General features: G+C 45.8%; 1 protein-coding gene across 1 annotated transcript in view; it reads right to left on the bottom strand.

Annotated features, from left to right (window-relative positions):
- Positions 1 to 16,162, bottom strand: part of CAPN5 (calpain 5) — a 76,928-nt gene continuing 60,766 nt past the window's right edge. The window contains exons 6-13 of the mRNA XM_072993465.2: positions 13,774 to 13,967; positions 12,631 to 12,708; positions 10,662 to 10,857; positions 9,496 to 9,618; positions 7,972 to 8,168; positions 6,536 to 6,651; positions 5,240 to 5,376; positions 1 to 2,342 (exon numbers count right to left, since the gene is read on the bottom strand). Of these exons, the coding sequence (XP_072849566.2) occupies positions 2,160 to 2,342; positions 5,240 to 5,376; positions 6,536 to 6,651; positions 7,972 to 8,168; positions 9,496 to 9,618; positions 10,662 to 10,857; positions 12,631 to 12,708; positions 13,774 to 13,967 (1,224 nt within the window). The 3' untranslated portion in view covers positions 1 to 2,159. The remainder of the gene's footprint in view (positions 2,343 to 5,239; positions 5,377 to 6,535; positions 6,652 to 7,971; positions 8,169 to 9,495; positions 9,619 to 10,661; positions 10,858 to 12,630; positions 12,709 to 13,773; positions 13,968 to 16,162) is intronic.

Below are 16,162 nucleotides of genomic sequence, written 5' to 3' on the forward strand. Positions count from 1 at the left end.
CACACACCCCAACGTGGCCTTTATTCAATGGTGATTTGCCACTGATTGTTGACATCATCGCTGTTGGGCATGGGGAGCTACGCAACAGGATTCTGGCTACTATATTGGACATTAACCCACCCACACACAATGAATTCACACTGCGTTAACTTGCTTATGTTTCTCAGCACAGACATTCATTCCTAGCACAAGGGACACAAAAGGTACCCCCACAAAAAAGAATGGGAGGACGGTTGACATTTTTGGGCACACACACCACCAAGTGGTGACAGGATCCTGTTGGCTGATCCTTCCATTCCAGAAGCACCACTGGATTGCTTCTAACATGAACGAAGGACAAGATTCTTAGCACCGCGGGTGGAGCTGACAACCGACATCATTATGTGGTAGAGCCCTTCTCTGATGATACAGCTTCAGCTTTCAGGTGGAAGAATTGCATTTTGTTAATACTTTTCCAAAAAAAATAATAATCCTTTGCCCTGAACCCTAATGCTTTTTTTTGGGGGGGGACACCAATCCTCGCATGTAGAAATCTAGCACATAGAACATTGAGAGGAAAGTCTAGAAGATCTTCTCTCCCGTGGAACCTGTTTCCTGCATACACAAATTTCATATACTGGAGGAAAACGTTAAAAATATCACCCTCCTCTCCCACTAGAGATAAGAGGGCTACATCCATGGGACCATCCCTCACTTGAAATGCTTGCAAAGCTACTTTGGCCCAATGCAGCAGCAAATTAAAAACAATTATACAGTAGGTGTTCATTCCAATTTTGGGGGGCTTGGTCTACTAAATTTCTATGGCATGGTTTGGAGGAGCAGTTCAAAAAAAAAATGCAGTGGCCATAAAGGGTTCAAGGATCACATGTAGCCCACCCTGATCTTGGTGGGACATTTCTCGTGCCTTAGGGATTCAGCCCAAACTTCTGGTTTCCCTGAATTCATACAAGATATGCTGAAATCCATAACCCTAACTGTCTAGGGAAGAGGGTGTAAAGGGGCATCTCCCATAATATGGCCTGATCCAAGGCCCAGAACGCATGCGATTCCACGACAGTCCATGTTGCTAAACTTTGCAGACTATATATACTGTGGGACCCCTTGTATCCACGGGATCAGTATCCACTGATTCACTTATCCACTGTCTCAAAATATTAAAAGAAAAATCTCCAATACGTCTATTTCTAATGACGAAGTTACCAGAATGGTTCAGGAAAAGAGGCGAACATCTCAGGAAAAAAAGCCTTTGTCTCCGATCAATATTGTCTCAGTGATTCCTGGGAGAGAATTTAATGAGCCATCGTCATCTTTCGTCCTCCCTTTTAACTTGCTGTTATGCAGCTTAATTCTGTTTCTTGCTACTCAAGAGGAAGGAAGAGAGGGCCGCACCGAGAATGGTTGTCTCTCTGCCACCCAAACGTGATATTCTGAAATGTTTGTTTTTTGCATTAATGAGGACTAGAAGCTTGATCCGTTGAAAAACAAAACAAGAAATCCAGGGTTGAGACATCACATTTCTGCACCCAGGGAATGGGACATTTCATCCTTTCCTGTACTGATATAAAAATCACAGCCATGCCCACATTCCTAAGCAAAAGTATGTCAGCTGTCAATCATTTATACAGAAAGGTAGCATCTAATCAACAGGATCCAGAGATTTTTGTCTAAGCTCCCGCAGGCCGGAGTTCCTCTCCCGTCCCTCTTCTCTCCTCGTCAAGAACTGGCAAGATCAGAGAAATTAAGAAAGAGCCCTTTCTTGAATTTGGCAATACGGTTTTCTGGGCCAGGGATAAACCTCATCCTGCCCATTTGTGCGCACTTGAGAGACCTCTCTCGCGGTAAACCTACACCCTTGAGATGCAGAAATTGCAAACTTTTGCTCTTCTCTCGGTACCATCCCTTCTTCCCCCCCCCCTTTTAAAACTCACCAACCACAAACATTTCCGCTTCTTCAAAAAAAGGCACATTTGTATAAAAGTTTAAAAACAATCCAAAGGTTTGAACACACGAGGGCTGGTCCCCTTTTTGCATGCACAAGACATATTAATGTTGGCAGGCAAATATATATATATATACATGGGTCTATATATATACTGCATACTGCAAGATTATATAAACATGTGCATATATGGCACCAGTGGGATTGTCCTTTGTGTCATTCAGATGTTCGTGAGGATGTTGCTGGTGAGCAGGCGCACCGTGAGAATTCCTGGGAGTTCATTGGCACGTTTCTGCCCTTTGTCTTGGAGGTGCAGGACATGCATGGGCTGAAGGTCATTGGGGTCCCCCGCCAGACGGACCTGGCCCAGAAACTCATCCGTTATAAGGTTATGGTTCCAGACCTACACGAGGGGGAAAAAGGCAGAAAAAACATGAAACACCCAAATGAAAAGTACATTCTCAGCACATTAGCTTAGACGCGGAGATGAATTAGGCTACATACTGTTTGTGACCACACATTTATCCACCTGCCATGCCTCCTAAGAATTACGGTTTTCCTTCAAATCTACACTCTTAAGTTTCCAGTCCTCATATAAAGTTTAAGAACTTGTGTGGAATAAAAGAGGAACTGTTTTAGGGATAAATCAGATTGTCCGTCCTAGCTAGAGCGGAATGAGGCTGAAAGAATGGGAGGTCTCAATTCAATGCTTACGTAAGTCCCACTGATTCAATGGGTTTACTCCATTTGGGGCTAAAAGTGGGGTTTAGCCCATCGTTTGTAGCAGCAAAAAGCAAAGGTGCATTTTGAAGGGGAGAAAAAATAAATTTTAAGAAGCTGAGTTTATTGAGACTGAGCTCTTACTAGGTGATCAAAATTTCATAAATATCTGCAAGGTTTCAAAACCTCTATTTGTCTGGTAAATCATAAAATAGGAAAGCAGAGAAGGGGTTATATGGTTGCATCTCAAGTTACGGAATCTGCATCTTAGATGAGGCATCCTCAGTCTCGAGAGACTATGGTAACGTGTTCTGTATGGAGGACTTTGAACAGCGTCTGGTGTGGCTGAAAAGGCCTATTCGAGAGTGACCATCCCTTCCACACTGAAGACAAACACAGTCTGTCCCCTGTCCAGCTCCCTAGATTTTGCTGGTTTCTCGACTGCCTCTTTCCTCGGCTTGCTGGAAAATTGTTTCTTCAAAATGGGAGAGGCTGTGATGCACCGCCTGCCTCCAGGCTGAACGCTCAGAGGTCAAGGTCTCCCATCTGTTGAGGTCCATACCTAAGGCCTTCAGAGGCCACTTGCAGATGTCCTTGTATCGCAGTTGTGGTCTCCCTCTGGGGCGATTTCCCTGCACCAATTCTCCATACAGGAGATCTTTTGGAATCCGACCATCAGCCATTCTCACGACATGCCCAAGCCAACGTAGATGGCGCTGTTTCAGTAATGTATGCATACTGAAAATTCCAGCTCATTCTACAACTACTCTATTTGGAACTTTGTCCTGCCAGGTGATACTAAAAAATGTGTCAGAGGCAACACATATGGACCATGTTCAGCTTCCTCTCCTGCCATGCACAAAGGGTCCAGGACTCACTGCAGTACAGGAGTATACTCAGGACACAGGCTCTATAGACCTGGATCTTGGTCTATGCTATCAGCTTCTTATTGAGCCATACAGTACTCTCTTTGTGAGTCTAGAGAACATGGTAGCTGCTTTGCCAATGCGTTTATCCAGCTCAACATCTAGAGAGGGTGTCAGAGATAGTTGAGCCAAGGTACCCAAAGTCATGAACAACCTCCAATTCTTGTGTGGAGATGGTAATAGAAGGAGGTGAGTCCACGCCCTGGCCCATGACTTGTGTTTTCTTCAGGTTGATTGTTAGTCCAAAGTCTTGGCAGGCCTTGCTGAAACGATTCATGAGTTGTTGGAGGTCAGCAGAGTGGGCAACAATGGCTGCATCATCTGCAAAGAGGAAGTCCCGCATGCATTTCAACTGGACGTTGGTCCTCGATCTCAATCTAGAGAGATTAAAAAGCTTTCCGTCTGATCTAGTCTGGAGATAAGACACCTTCTGTTGCAGTTCCAAAGGCCTGCTTCAGCATGACAGCAAAAAAGATCCCAAACAGGGTCGGCGTGAGGACACAGCCTTGTTTTACTCTGCTTCGAATGTCAAAGGGATCCGATGTTGAGCCAGTGACCTTCATATCCTCATAAAAGGACCTGATGATGTTAAGGAGTTGAGGTGGACATCCAATCTTGGGAAGTATTTTAAAAAGGCCATCCCTGCTAACTAAATCAAAGGCCTTTGTGAGATCTATGAAGGCCACAAAGAGTGGCTGCTGTTGTTCCCTACATTTCTCCTGCAGCTGTCTGAGAGAGAATACCATGTCAGCGGTGGATCTATTAGCTCGAAATCCACACTGAATCCTATCTCAAAATAATAATGCCAAGGAAGGATACAGAAACTCTCCCACTGGGCTTCTCCGATAGGTAGCTTTTATTCTTCAAAGCAAGCGAAAAGCTAAGTGTGCTGCTTATGTACCACTCCATAGTACTTCAATCATTCCTCTAGGCAGTTAAGAATTTAATTATGCAGGCTATGCATTATAATTCACCAACATCAGGAGGGGGAAGGCTGAGTCAACCTTGAGACAGGTCATGAGGAGAGTCTTCACTGTAGTTCTGCAATTTAACCACTGTGCCATTAGTTCCCTTGCACAAATGTCAGATACAAGATAATAATATGTGCAACAGAACACAAGATTTTGGACCTGAAAGGCAGAAAGCTAGAACAATTTGGCCACATAATGAGAAATGCAAAGAAGGCTGAGTCAACACTTTAAGCTGGCTACCTGAGTCCACTGGGATCAAACTCAGGACATGAGCAGAGCCTTGACTGCAGAATTGCAGTTTAACCACCTTACCACAAGGCTCCAATATGAGTTATTTATGCTGCTTTTATTTATAGCCCATCTCCAGTTCTGAGCAAATGTGTTCCAACAGAACAACACCGATTGTAGTCTCACGGTCCCAAGAATATTCCGGAAGGGATCTGAGGCAGGTCTCTGTTGCTCACTTATAATCAATGTTCCCTCTCATCTTAAGCCCTGCTGGGTTGAGGCTACAACCCTCAGGCACGCAACTCCATTCCCCCCCCCCACAGCGTACCCCTGCGACCAGAACCCAAGTTTAGAGGGAAACCTTATAATTCATCAATTTTTGTTAAAGACCCCGTTTTCAATCCTGGGGCAAACCCGCCCATCCGTCCCTCAGCACCAGCCAAAGAAGGCTTCACCTGAATCAGGATGGGCTGGCCGAGCTTCTTGCGGTAGAACAGGCCTTTCACGTCAAATTCCGGGGAGACCGTGTTCTTCATCACGGGCGAGCGGATTTTCTCGCCTTCGCACTTAATGATCACGTAGGGATCCACTCCTGGAGAAAGCAAACGTCGTTGCTGAAACTTCTGAAAATGTAGTTGCCGGAACTCTTAACACCCCAAGGTTCCCTGATTTCTTAAGGCATTGTCATCTCTCTGACCCTGCTGTTCCTCAATCTTGGAATTCCCTTCCAGGAAAATATACAGTACAAGGTCTGTCCTTTCATCCGTCCGTCCGTCCATTCATTCATTTATTTATTCGTTCGATCATTCATTCGTTTGTCCATCCATCCATCCATCCATCCATCCATCCATCCATCCATCCATCCATCCATCCATCCATCCATCCATCCATCCATCCATCCATCCATCCATCCATTCATTCATTCCCACCTTTCACCCCAAAAGGACCCAAGGTTCTTCAAAACTCTCCTAAATTTCTCCCACAATCTTCAAACCCCTCACATCATCCTAAGCAAGAAAGAGGGTTCCCCAGCTTATGCAAAATTCTCAGTATCTCTTGCTGACCCCCTTTTAGATGTGGTCCATCCATCTTCTTCAGTCTCAGAACATAAGCCTCCATCATGCTTCCGTCCCCTCAAGGCAGAAGAAAGGGCTTAAAAGATCAACAAGGGCCTCTAAGGAAGTGGGGTTTGGCCATAGGACAGGCTCTGATACCTTGCATCAAGGCTTCTGATTGGAGATGGGTGCGAATCTCGGTTTGCCCCACTCACCAGCCAGTGCATGCAACTGTTCAGCCAGTCTCTGGCAGGAGCACAGGCTTTTTTGCCCCGCCTCCTGGGCTGACTGCCCAACTGGACAAGGAGGTAGGACAGGCCACCCCATGTGCTCCAGAAACTTTGTGCTATGTGGTCAGTAAAGATGCTTAGGCTCTCTTAAGGGGCAAAAGTTCTCTGCCTAGCACAAGCTCAAGGGGCTGAAGCTACAAGAAGCCAGATTTAGGTTGAATATCAGGGAAAAAAACTTCTTAGCTGTTCGAGCAGTACAACAATGGATCCCATGACCTTGGGAGGTGGTGAACGCTCCAACCCTGGAGGCATTCAAGAGACGGATGTGTATCAGATATACTTTAATTTGCATTCCTGCCTTGAGCTGGGGGTTGAACGCAGTGGCTTCACAGGCCACTTCCAACGCCACGATTCTACCCTTTTGGCTGCGCTGGGTGAGAAAGACGCCTAAGCAAAGGCCACTTACCTTCTTCGGAGTTCTTCAGTCCTGCAGCCGAGATGACGTGGACCTGCGACACCAGCTGCGGATAGCCGCACATCCCACTCCAGCAGGTGTGGGCGGGTTCATCTAAGGCCAGCTCTCTTTTTTAAAAAAAGAAAAAAGGAAAGAAAAACAAAATCAGCAAGAGGTATCCGGATGAACAAGACCTGACCACCTAGGAAGGGTGCTCTTTTTTATCTGCTGCTAATCTGAAACAGAAAATCATGGAAGGGTTGGAAGGGACCTTGAAGGTCATCTAGTCCAACCCCCTGCCCAAGGCAGGAGACCTCATTCCACCCCCACGGAGTCCATGGGTCTACTCTAGTGTGACTTACTATGCTCAGCAACAGGATTTCAGCCTACAGGCTTCATGGAAAACGACCCGGTGATTAAAGTTCTGCCTTCAGGCTCTTGTAAGGAATGGCTCTGCTCTGCCCCTGGTTTTACTGCATGAGCCAGATTTTAATAATCAGGTTGTTTCCTCGCTTGGATTGTTTTTATTGCGTCTTTAATGTTTCATGAATTATTTTGTAAACTGCTCTGAGAGGACTAGGGAAGAGATATAAAAGCAAAAGAGTGCAGCATTCGTAAGGTATACATGATGATCATCATCATGCTCCTAGAACTGCAGAGGTGGACAGTTCGAGCCTCTTGTCAAGATTTCTATGGTTTTACCTATCAGAACATAATAAAAAGCATCTGGTCCTTAGCAGGTCTGAAAATCATGACATGGTGTAATACGTCATGTGTCTTGTTGTTCATCTGAGGTTGTATTTGCCTCATTTTCAGACCTGTTGAGGACCAGATGCTTTTTATTATGTCCTGATAGGTAAAACCATAGAATTCGAAGAAGGTGTACTTTCTTTTTTCAGTGACTGTATATTCTCAATTCTACTGCATGGCACGAAATCCCACACTTCAACTTAAGACAACGATCAAAAACACAGAAGCACTTGATATGTGGATTTATTTTGGGATGCTAAGGATTTTTTTTTTTGATTGAGAGGGTGACCCACAAAGAAGTACTAAAGTGAATGACTCAAGGTCAAGAAATCATAAGACACAGAAAGTGCAGAAAGCTTAGTCTGGCAAGAGACCAAAAGTACAGATTGTCAAGGCTGATCATTCAAGGTGCAAAAAATACATGGGAACAAATATCTTGACTGAAGGACCCAGGGGACTGCCATCTTGAATCATATGAATGTTGTCATTTTATTTTATACTGTTATTGTATTATGAAATTGTTGCTAGCCGCCCAGTTTCCATGGATTTACTCAAGGTAAAGACATCTTTGTTGTCCGTATCTTGAGACAGTGAACTACATAGGTTAATTCTGTGCTGTGTGATAAAAGCACTTCCTTTTCTCTGCCTTAAGTTCCCTGCATATCAGTATCCTGGGCAAGGAGGGAGGTGTCCCTTACTGGCAGTCGGAAGGCACATCCGCGAACTGTCTGAGCAAGAACTCTGCCACATGGCCTGGCTCAAAGGTGGTTGGGATGATGACATAGCGGCCTTCTTTCAGGTCCGTCCTCAGGAAGACGCTGCGGGAATTGATGTAGATGGAGGCGGCTACTTTGGTCTGCAGGCTGTGCATGCGGTACGCCCGATTCAGCTCCACCTGAGAAGGGAGTTATGGGCAATGTCTTCTGTTACCAAACTTATCTCTTTCCCCAGACCAACCAACCAACTAACCAACCAACCAACCAACCAACCGCTTTTCTCTTTTTTGGGACCTAAGGCAGCTCGCCACACATGTTTTTAAAAAAGGTACAGCTAAAAACACTCAATATGCCAGCAAGTTTAGAAAACTCAGCAGTGGCCAGAAGACTGGAAAAGATCAGTTTACATCCCAATCCCAAAGAAGGGCAGTGCCAAAGAATGCTCCAACTACTGCACAATTGCACTCATTTCACATGATAGCAAGGTTATGCTCAAAATCCTACAAGGTAGGCTTCAGCAGTATGTGGACTGAGAACTCCCAGAAGTACAAGCTGGATTTCGAAGGGGCAGAGGAACTAGCGACCAAATTGCGAACACGCGCTGGATTATGAAGAGAGTTCCAGAAAACCATCTACTTCATTGACTACGCAAAAGCCTTCGACTGTGTGGACCACAATAAACTATGGCAAGTTCTTAAAGAAATGGGAGTGCCTGACCATCTTATCCATCTCCTGAGAAACCTATATGTGGGACAGGAAGCAACAGTTTGGCCATCTCAGGAGAAGAGAAGACTCCCTGGAAAAGACCCTGATATTGGCGTGCTCTGGTCCATGGGGTCCCAATGGTTTCATTGCTGTTGTTGTTTAGTTGTGTCCGACTCTTTGTGACTCCACGGACCAGAGCACGCCAGGCCCACCTGTCTTCCACGGCCTCCCGTGTTTGGTCAAATTCATGTTGGTAGCTATAGTGACACTTTCCAACCATCTCATCCTCTGACGTCCCCTTCTCTTCCCTTCACACTTTCCCAACATCAGGGGCTTTTCCAGGGAGTCTCCTCTTCTCATGAGATGGCCAAAGTATTGGAGCCTCAGCTTCAGGATCTGTCCTTCCAGTGAGCACTCAGGGTGGATTTCCTTCAGAACGGATAGGTTTGTTCTCCTTGCAGTCCAGGGGACTCTCAAGTAGTTTTAAAAGTCACAACTTTTAAAACTTTGACTTGACTATTTTGAAAGAGAAAAGTCCAAACTAGTGACATTTTTTTCTTTATAAAAAACATGTTTTGGAGGAGAGAACCAGTCTACTCCTCCAAATTACTGCCAAATTGCCGCCCGCCCCCCCCCATATGATCTTGTACAAGAGAACTTTTTGGCGAAACAAATATTTTTTTAAATTTTTTTTAAAGAGGAGGGGAAGAGATGCTGCTGGTGGGCGGCTTTAAGCCCCAAAGGAGTCCCATGGAGAGCACTCACCATCTGCTTCACGGGGCGACCGTCTGTGCAGCTTACCTTAAAGATGTCAAATCCAATGGCTAGATTCTCTCCCTTGCCTTCCTTCCGACTCGTCCGTTTGGGCTTCTGTTGGATACAGACGAGTACTTCATCTTCCGTTTTCTTCACATCAAAAACGTACTAGCAGAAGGAGGACAGACAAAAGGACAAGTTGAAGGGCGGGAAGAATCCAGCTCCTCCTCCTCCTCCTCCTCTTCCCACTGCAGAATGTGGTCAGAGATTTGGAAAAGGGCAATTAAAAATGGGGGGAAAGGGCAGGTAAAGGTGAAGTCATGTTTTTTGGGGGCCAAGAGTTCCGGTCCTGTGTCATCGCCATCCCTTTGACATGAGTGTGAAGGCTAATCTCTGGACAGAGAAATGCGTGTAGATGTGTTATGTGTTACAGATGTGCACATTTCAGTTGTGTCCCAAAACATAACTATGCACACCTCTGGATTATGTGTACACACACACACACACACACACACACACACACACACACACACACACAGACACACACACACACACACACACACACACACACACACACACACACTCTGAACCATGGAGTTGGAAGGGGCCTCGAAGGGCATCAAATCCAAACCCCTGCTCAGCGCAGGAATCCAAATCAAAGCAGATCTGACAGAGGGTTACCCCGTTTTCTCTTGAAGGCCTCCAGTGTTGGGGCGCTCACCGCCTCCCAAGTTAATTGGTTCCATTGTTGTACTGATCCAACAGTTAAGGATATTTTCTTGATCTGCCTAAATCCGGCTTCCTGTAGTTGGAGCCCATTATTACATGCCCTGTACTCCAGGATGACTGAAATCAGATCCTGCCCCTCCACTGTATGACAGCCTTTCAATTATTTGAAAAGTGCTATCCTATCTCCCCCAGTCTTCTATTCTCAAAGCTAAACAAGCCTAGATCTTTCCATCTTTCCTTGGTTTCCAGCCCCCGATCATCCTTGTCACCCTCCTCTGAACTTCCTCCAGTTGGTCAGCATCCTTCTTGAAATGTGGTGTCCAGAACTGGACACAAGACTCAAGATGAGGCCTAACCAGTGCTGAATCTAAGGGGACTTCTACTTCAAAGGATCTGGAGATCGAGCGTGTGGCAGATGCCACGTTCCCCCTACGCTGTGTTGTTGAATGGCCCGGCCTTTCACGCTCCCCTTGATTCCTCACCTGGGGGTTCTGCAGGAAGGTGTCTCTGTGGTTGATGCAGCCTCCGGAGCGGTTCTTCAAAGGGTCTTCGTGTCTCGTCCACTCTCCTCTCAAGACTGCCTCTTCCCATGTCTTGTGGATGCTCAAGTAGGACGTGTTGATGAGGCGGCACTTGATGATATCGGTGAAGTATCTGCAGAAGTCCTCAAACGCCATCCTAGGAGAGAAAAGAGGAACCCCGGTGAATACAGAGTTTACAAGCACAACTTCTTGATTTCTAGCTGCTGGCAGGAGGAATCTGTGGAGGTCTTCAGGAGCAAATAGCGGAACGGACAGAGCAATGAGCTGCTGACGTTTTGTATGCAATGACTCTCAGCTCTCATTTCATGTCTTAGCCTTGGGCTGTTTTTCAGACTGAGCCATCTCTTCATGGAGGACAGTTAGGTAGACCCCTTGGAGCCACCAAGCGATGCTGCATCCAGAATGCTTGTTTGCTGGATTTGGCCCTCTGTCACACTATTGGATGGCAAGCATTCATACAGAAGCAGCTGGCTTCAGGATTTACCCATTTCTTAGCCCTTGGAGAAGTTACCGTATTTGCCGGCGCACAAGGCGACTGGCTGTATAAGATGACCCCCTCCAACGAGGAGGAGGAAGAGGGGAAACGGGTGGGTGGTGGATGAGCGAGTGTCCGGGTGGCTCAGTGGCGCGGGGCAGCGGGCAGCCCGGCGGCGGCTCAGGCATGGCAGCAAGAGAGCGAGGAAGAGCAGAAGAGGCTGAGTGGGCGGCGGCAAGAGGAGGAGGAAGAGAGAAAGGGAAACGGGCGGGTGGCAGGCGAGTGCGCACGTGGCTGGCTCAGCGGGGCGGCGGGCAGCCCAGTGGCAGGCTCTGGCCGCTCAGGCATGGCAGGATGTGCTTCCCTCCCTCCATCCAGACCGCCTGCCTGCCTGCCTTCCTCCCCAGCCAACGCGGCCCCGCGTCATTCAGTGCACCCAGCATACAAGACGACCCCTCCACTTGGAGGCATGTTTTTTGGGCCCAAAAAGTCGTCTTGTACACCGGCAAATACGGTACTTTTTGAGACTACAGTACCTTTCCACAGTTACCACAGCCCCTGGTTTATAGTAACAATTCAAAAGCCCACATTTAAAAGCTTTCCTCCTCATCTATTTATCCATCATGGTGGTCTTCCCTCCTGCCAGTTCCCTAGCCTGGACCCACACTCCCATCCCATCATCATTTCAGTACTCTCCTTCCTTTTGGGATTTTTCACCTTCACCCTTTACGTCTGCCACCCAAGTGAAGATCCATCACAAGGTCTCAACCGTACACTTTTCGTGGAAAAGCTTTGGGAGCCTTAAAATGGGGGCAGGGTGGGGCTTTAATAGTTAAAAATCACCAGCAGGTTTACTGATGCCAGGACTGAGACCACCGCCACCAAACTGGTAGTGATTTTGGACTTTTAAAAATTCCCCAACGCTTCCTTTGGGCAAAACGGAGCCTTAAGAGAGCCTCAAAACCTAAAGTGTGGGTACAGGAAGCTTTTAAGTATTGTAAATTACAGTACAACCCCCTTATGCAAGGGATCCATATCCACTGATTCATTTATCCACAGTCTGAAAATACTGAAAATATTAAAAGAAAAATCCTAGAAATATGTATTTGTAAAGATGAAGTTACCAGAAGTGTCCACTAGAGGGTGAAATAGACCATGCTATGCGCAACATTCACTAGAGAAATAGATTTCTATGATGTCAATATCAGAACAGACCACTAGAGGGAGCCCGAGACCATGTTACGCATAGCGTTCACGATAACCCGCCTTTTTCAGCATCAACAGGGCGGGGCCTGGAACCAATCCTTTGCACTGGGTGCAAAATTACACAGTCAATTTTACTGAATGCATTTAATTACTGTTAAGACACTTTGGGTGTTTTATTGGGTGGGAAATTCAGGGCTATGTAAAAATTCATTTGCACACCATACTCACCAGAATTCCCCATCATCCTGCACAGTCATTCCCAGTTTTTCTCTCTCGCTGTTGCTGACCTTCTGCCACTCTTCAGAGCTACAGGAGTCAACAAAGGAACATTCTCAATTGATGCGGGGGAAATGCAAAGAACATATAGAAGAATCATCATTAGAATTTTCAAATATTTGAAAGGCTGTCATACAGAGGAGGAGCAAGATCTGTTCTCAGTCATCCCAGAGTGCAGGACATGCAAAACACTGGGCTCAAGTTAAAGGAAGTCAGATTTTGGTTGACTATCAGGAAAAACCGCCTAATAGAGCAGGAGGACAGTGGAAACCGTGACCTCAGGAGTTGTTGAGCGCTTCAACCCTGGAGGCCTTCAAGAGAAAACTTAGCTATTTTTTGATTATACTCCTGCACTGAGCAAGGGGTTGGACTAGATGGCCTCGTAGGCCCCTTCCCACTTCACTTTTCTATGATTCTGTCTGATTTTTGGAGGCAGTGACAGATTTTATCTTCCTGGGCTCCATGATCACTGCAGATGGAGACAGCAGCCACGAAATTAAAAGACGTCTGCTTCTTGGGAGGAAAGCGATGACAAACCTAGACAGCATCTTAAAAAGCAGAGACCTCACCTTGCCAACAAAGGTCTGCATAGTCAAATCTATGGTTTTTCCAGTAGTGATATATGGAAGTGAGAGCTGGACCATAAAGAAGGCTGACCGCCGAAGAATTGATGCTTTTGAATTGTGGTGCTGGAGGAGGCTCTTGAGAGTCCTCTGGAATGCAAGGAGAACAAACCTATCCATTCTGAAGGAAATCAACCCTGAGTGCTCATTGGAAGGACAGATCCTGAAGCTGAGGCTCCAATACTTGGGCCATCTCATGAGAAGAGAAGACTCCCTAGAAAAGACCCTGATGTTGGGAAAGTGTGAAGGCAAGAGGAGAAGGGGACGACAGAGGAGGAGATGGTTGGACAGTGTCATCGAAGCGACCAACATGAATTTGACCCAACTCCGGGAGGCAATGGAAGACAGGAGGGCCTGGCGTGTTCTGGTCCATGAGGTCACGAAAAGTCGGACACGACTTAATGACTAGACGACAATTACTGGAACAGTAAAAAAAATCAAACAAATGGCAAGCTTTCACACCCTTACTCACGTGTCGCTCCATGGGCCATTCCATTCTCTCTCCCCCCAGGGGTTCCTCAGCCGGATCATGTCGAGCTTTTCCGATTTGAAAAAGGAGAGCAGGCCGTGGCCGAGGCGAACTTTCCTCACGTCGGTGACCGCGTAGGCGTGTCCCTTGACGAGACCGCAATCCAGGCGGGCTTCCATGTCGGCCGCGGAGGTGGCCTTTCCGAGGAAAGAAAGAGAGCAGAACAAAACGAGGATACCATGAGAAAAGAAATGAAGAGCTTTTAGCAATGTGTCCCCCCCCCCCAGTGATCCCATCACTTAACCACTGGAGCAAACGAAACTTTCCCCAGAATAGTATCCCCCCTACACCTTTCCAAACCTTCTCCTTCTGGTGTTGGGAGGATCGCTCTGTTTGGGTCCATTTCCAGTATGTAATCGCTGGGAATGGATCAAAATCAAACGTTCCCAGCTGTCAAGGTTCCTTCCAGTTAGAATTTCCAATATGGTGAAGGGGCTTAATAAGTGAGCCACTTCAGGATACTAGCTAATTGAACGTTTCCTCTGCTCCTCGGTGGAGGGGCGGAGGAAGTAAGAGTTCTTTTAAGAATTTGGTAGACTACTGCTGATGTTAAGAAAAGAAAAAATAATATACTGTATATATTTGCTTCTTTTAAAGGACAAGTCAAGAAATTGGTCACAATTTCCTGTCCGGCCCTTTAGACAAACCAAAGAAAATATTATTATTATTTTTTAAATTTATTATTTATTTTATTTATTTATTTGATTTATACCCCGCCTTTCTGGACTACCAGACCACTCTAGGTGGCTAGAGCTTCACTTATTGGTCTACCAAAACCTTAAAAGACATTTCATCTCCCTGCCCTTCTAACTGAGAAGCAGAGGATGTGTTCAGTTTGCCAGTATCCTGAAGTGGCTATCTTATTAAGCCACTTCACGAGATCAGAAGGAGCTGGACCAATAAGGATTGCTTGAACTCTGATACAGCCTTTGGACCTCAAAACAACCTCAAAAGAGCACTTGCAGATGAGCCCTAAGTTTTTCCTCTGAGGAGTTGCCCGTTTTTTGGCTATTGAGTACACAATGAAGTTACACTGCCAAAGTAATTCAGTAGTCATGAAATCATTACTTTAACTAGCAATCTTTTTCTTGAACAGCTAGCAATTTTTAAGAGTGTTTTCAGAGCCCTTTGGAAAAGAATTGCTCACAGGGTATACCATTCTCATATCTATTTTATGAAATGTTTTTCAACATAAAGCCCCAACAAAAATTTGCAAAAAAAAAAGCAATGATTAATGAAATAAATCATTTTGCAGACGTTATAATGGGGGATGGCTGGAATGGTCCAGATCTATTTTTATGGGACTACACTACTCAGAATCCCCAAAATCCACAACTCTGTGTACTTCTAATAGCACTGAACTACTTCTCAGATCCTATAGTGGGAGAGTCGAGTGAGAACAAGTTATTTCTCGAAAGTAACTTTCCAAGTTCCAAGTTCCAAGACGAAAAAGCAATGGATGGCCACCATTTGTGGCTCAGTATCAAAGACAGTTTTGCATCTAGTATTCTGAATAAACGAGGCAGAGGGCCTATTTGGTGGTAGCACCAATTCCACAAAATGTCCTCTCTGGTCTTGTCACACAGGATGGCTCCGGGCACCCAGCAATGTGCTTGTTCTTCTAAGGAGCCTCGTTGGTGTAGTGGTGAAATTGCAGTGCTGCGATCAAGACTCTGCTCACGAGCTGAGTTCGATTGGGACGGGCTTGGGTAGCCAGCTCAAGGCTCACTCGGCCTTCTATCCTTCTGAAGTTGGTAAATTGAGTACCCAGCTTGGGCGGGGGAGCAAGGTGTAGCCTTTCTAATTAAATTATAAACTGCCCAGAGAGTGCTTTAAGTGCTATGGAGTGGTATATAAGCAGCACACTTTGATTTATGCTCTACTTTTTTTTGAGAGGCATTTAAGGGAAACACAGATTAAGCAAACGGTATTTGAATAACAAACACTATCCACTGCATGGTCTCTGGCTCCCTCTAGTGGCCAGTTCTGGTAACATTCTCTTTAAAAATATATACAGTGATGCCTTGCAAGACGAAAATAATTTGTTCTGCAAGTCATTTCGTATTGCAAAAATTTCATCTAGCAAATTTTCCCATATGAATGCATTTCAATACATTTTCCATAGGGATACATTGAAAAAATAATTTGTCTTGCGAAGCACGGCCACAGAAAAATTCATCTCGCGAGTCACCCAAAAAATTGCAAAACGCTTTCGTCTTGTGAGTTTTTTGTTGCACGAGGCATTCGTCTTGCAAGGCGTCACTGTACAGGCACTCCTCACTTAACAATCTACCTGTTAAGCAACAGCTATTTCTGATCCTTGACAACCCTC

Source organism: Pogona vitticeps, chromosome 3 (genome assembly GCF_051106095.1).
Source record: "Pogona vitticeps strain Pit_001003342236 chromosome 3, PviZW2.1, whole genome shotgun sequence".
NCBI lineage: Eukaryota > Metazoa > Chordata > Lepidosauria > Squamata > Agamidae > Pogona > Pogona vitticeps.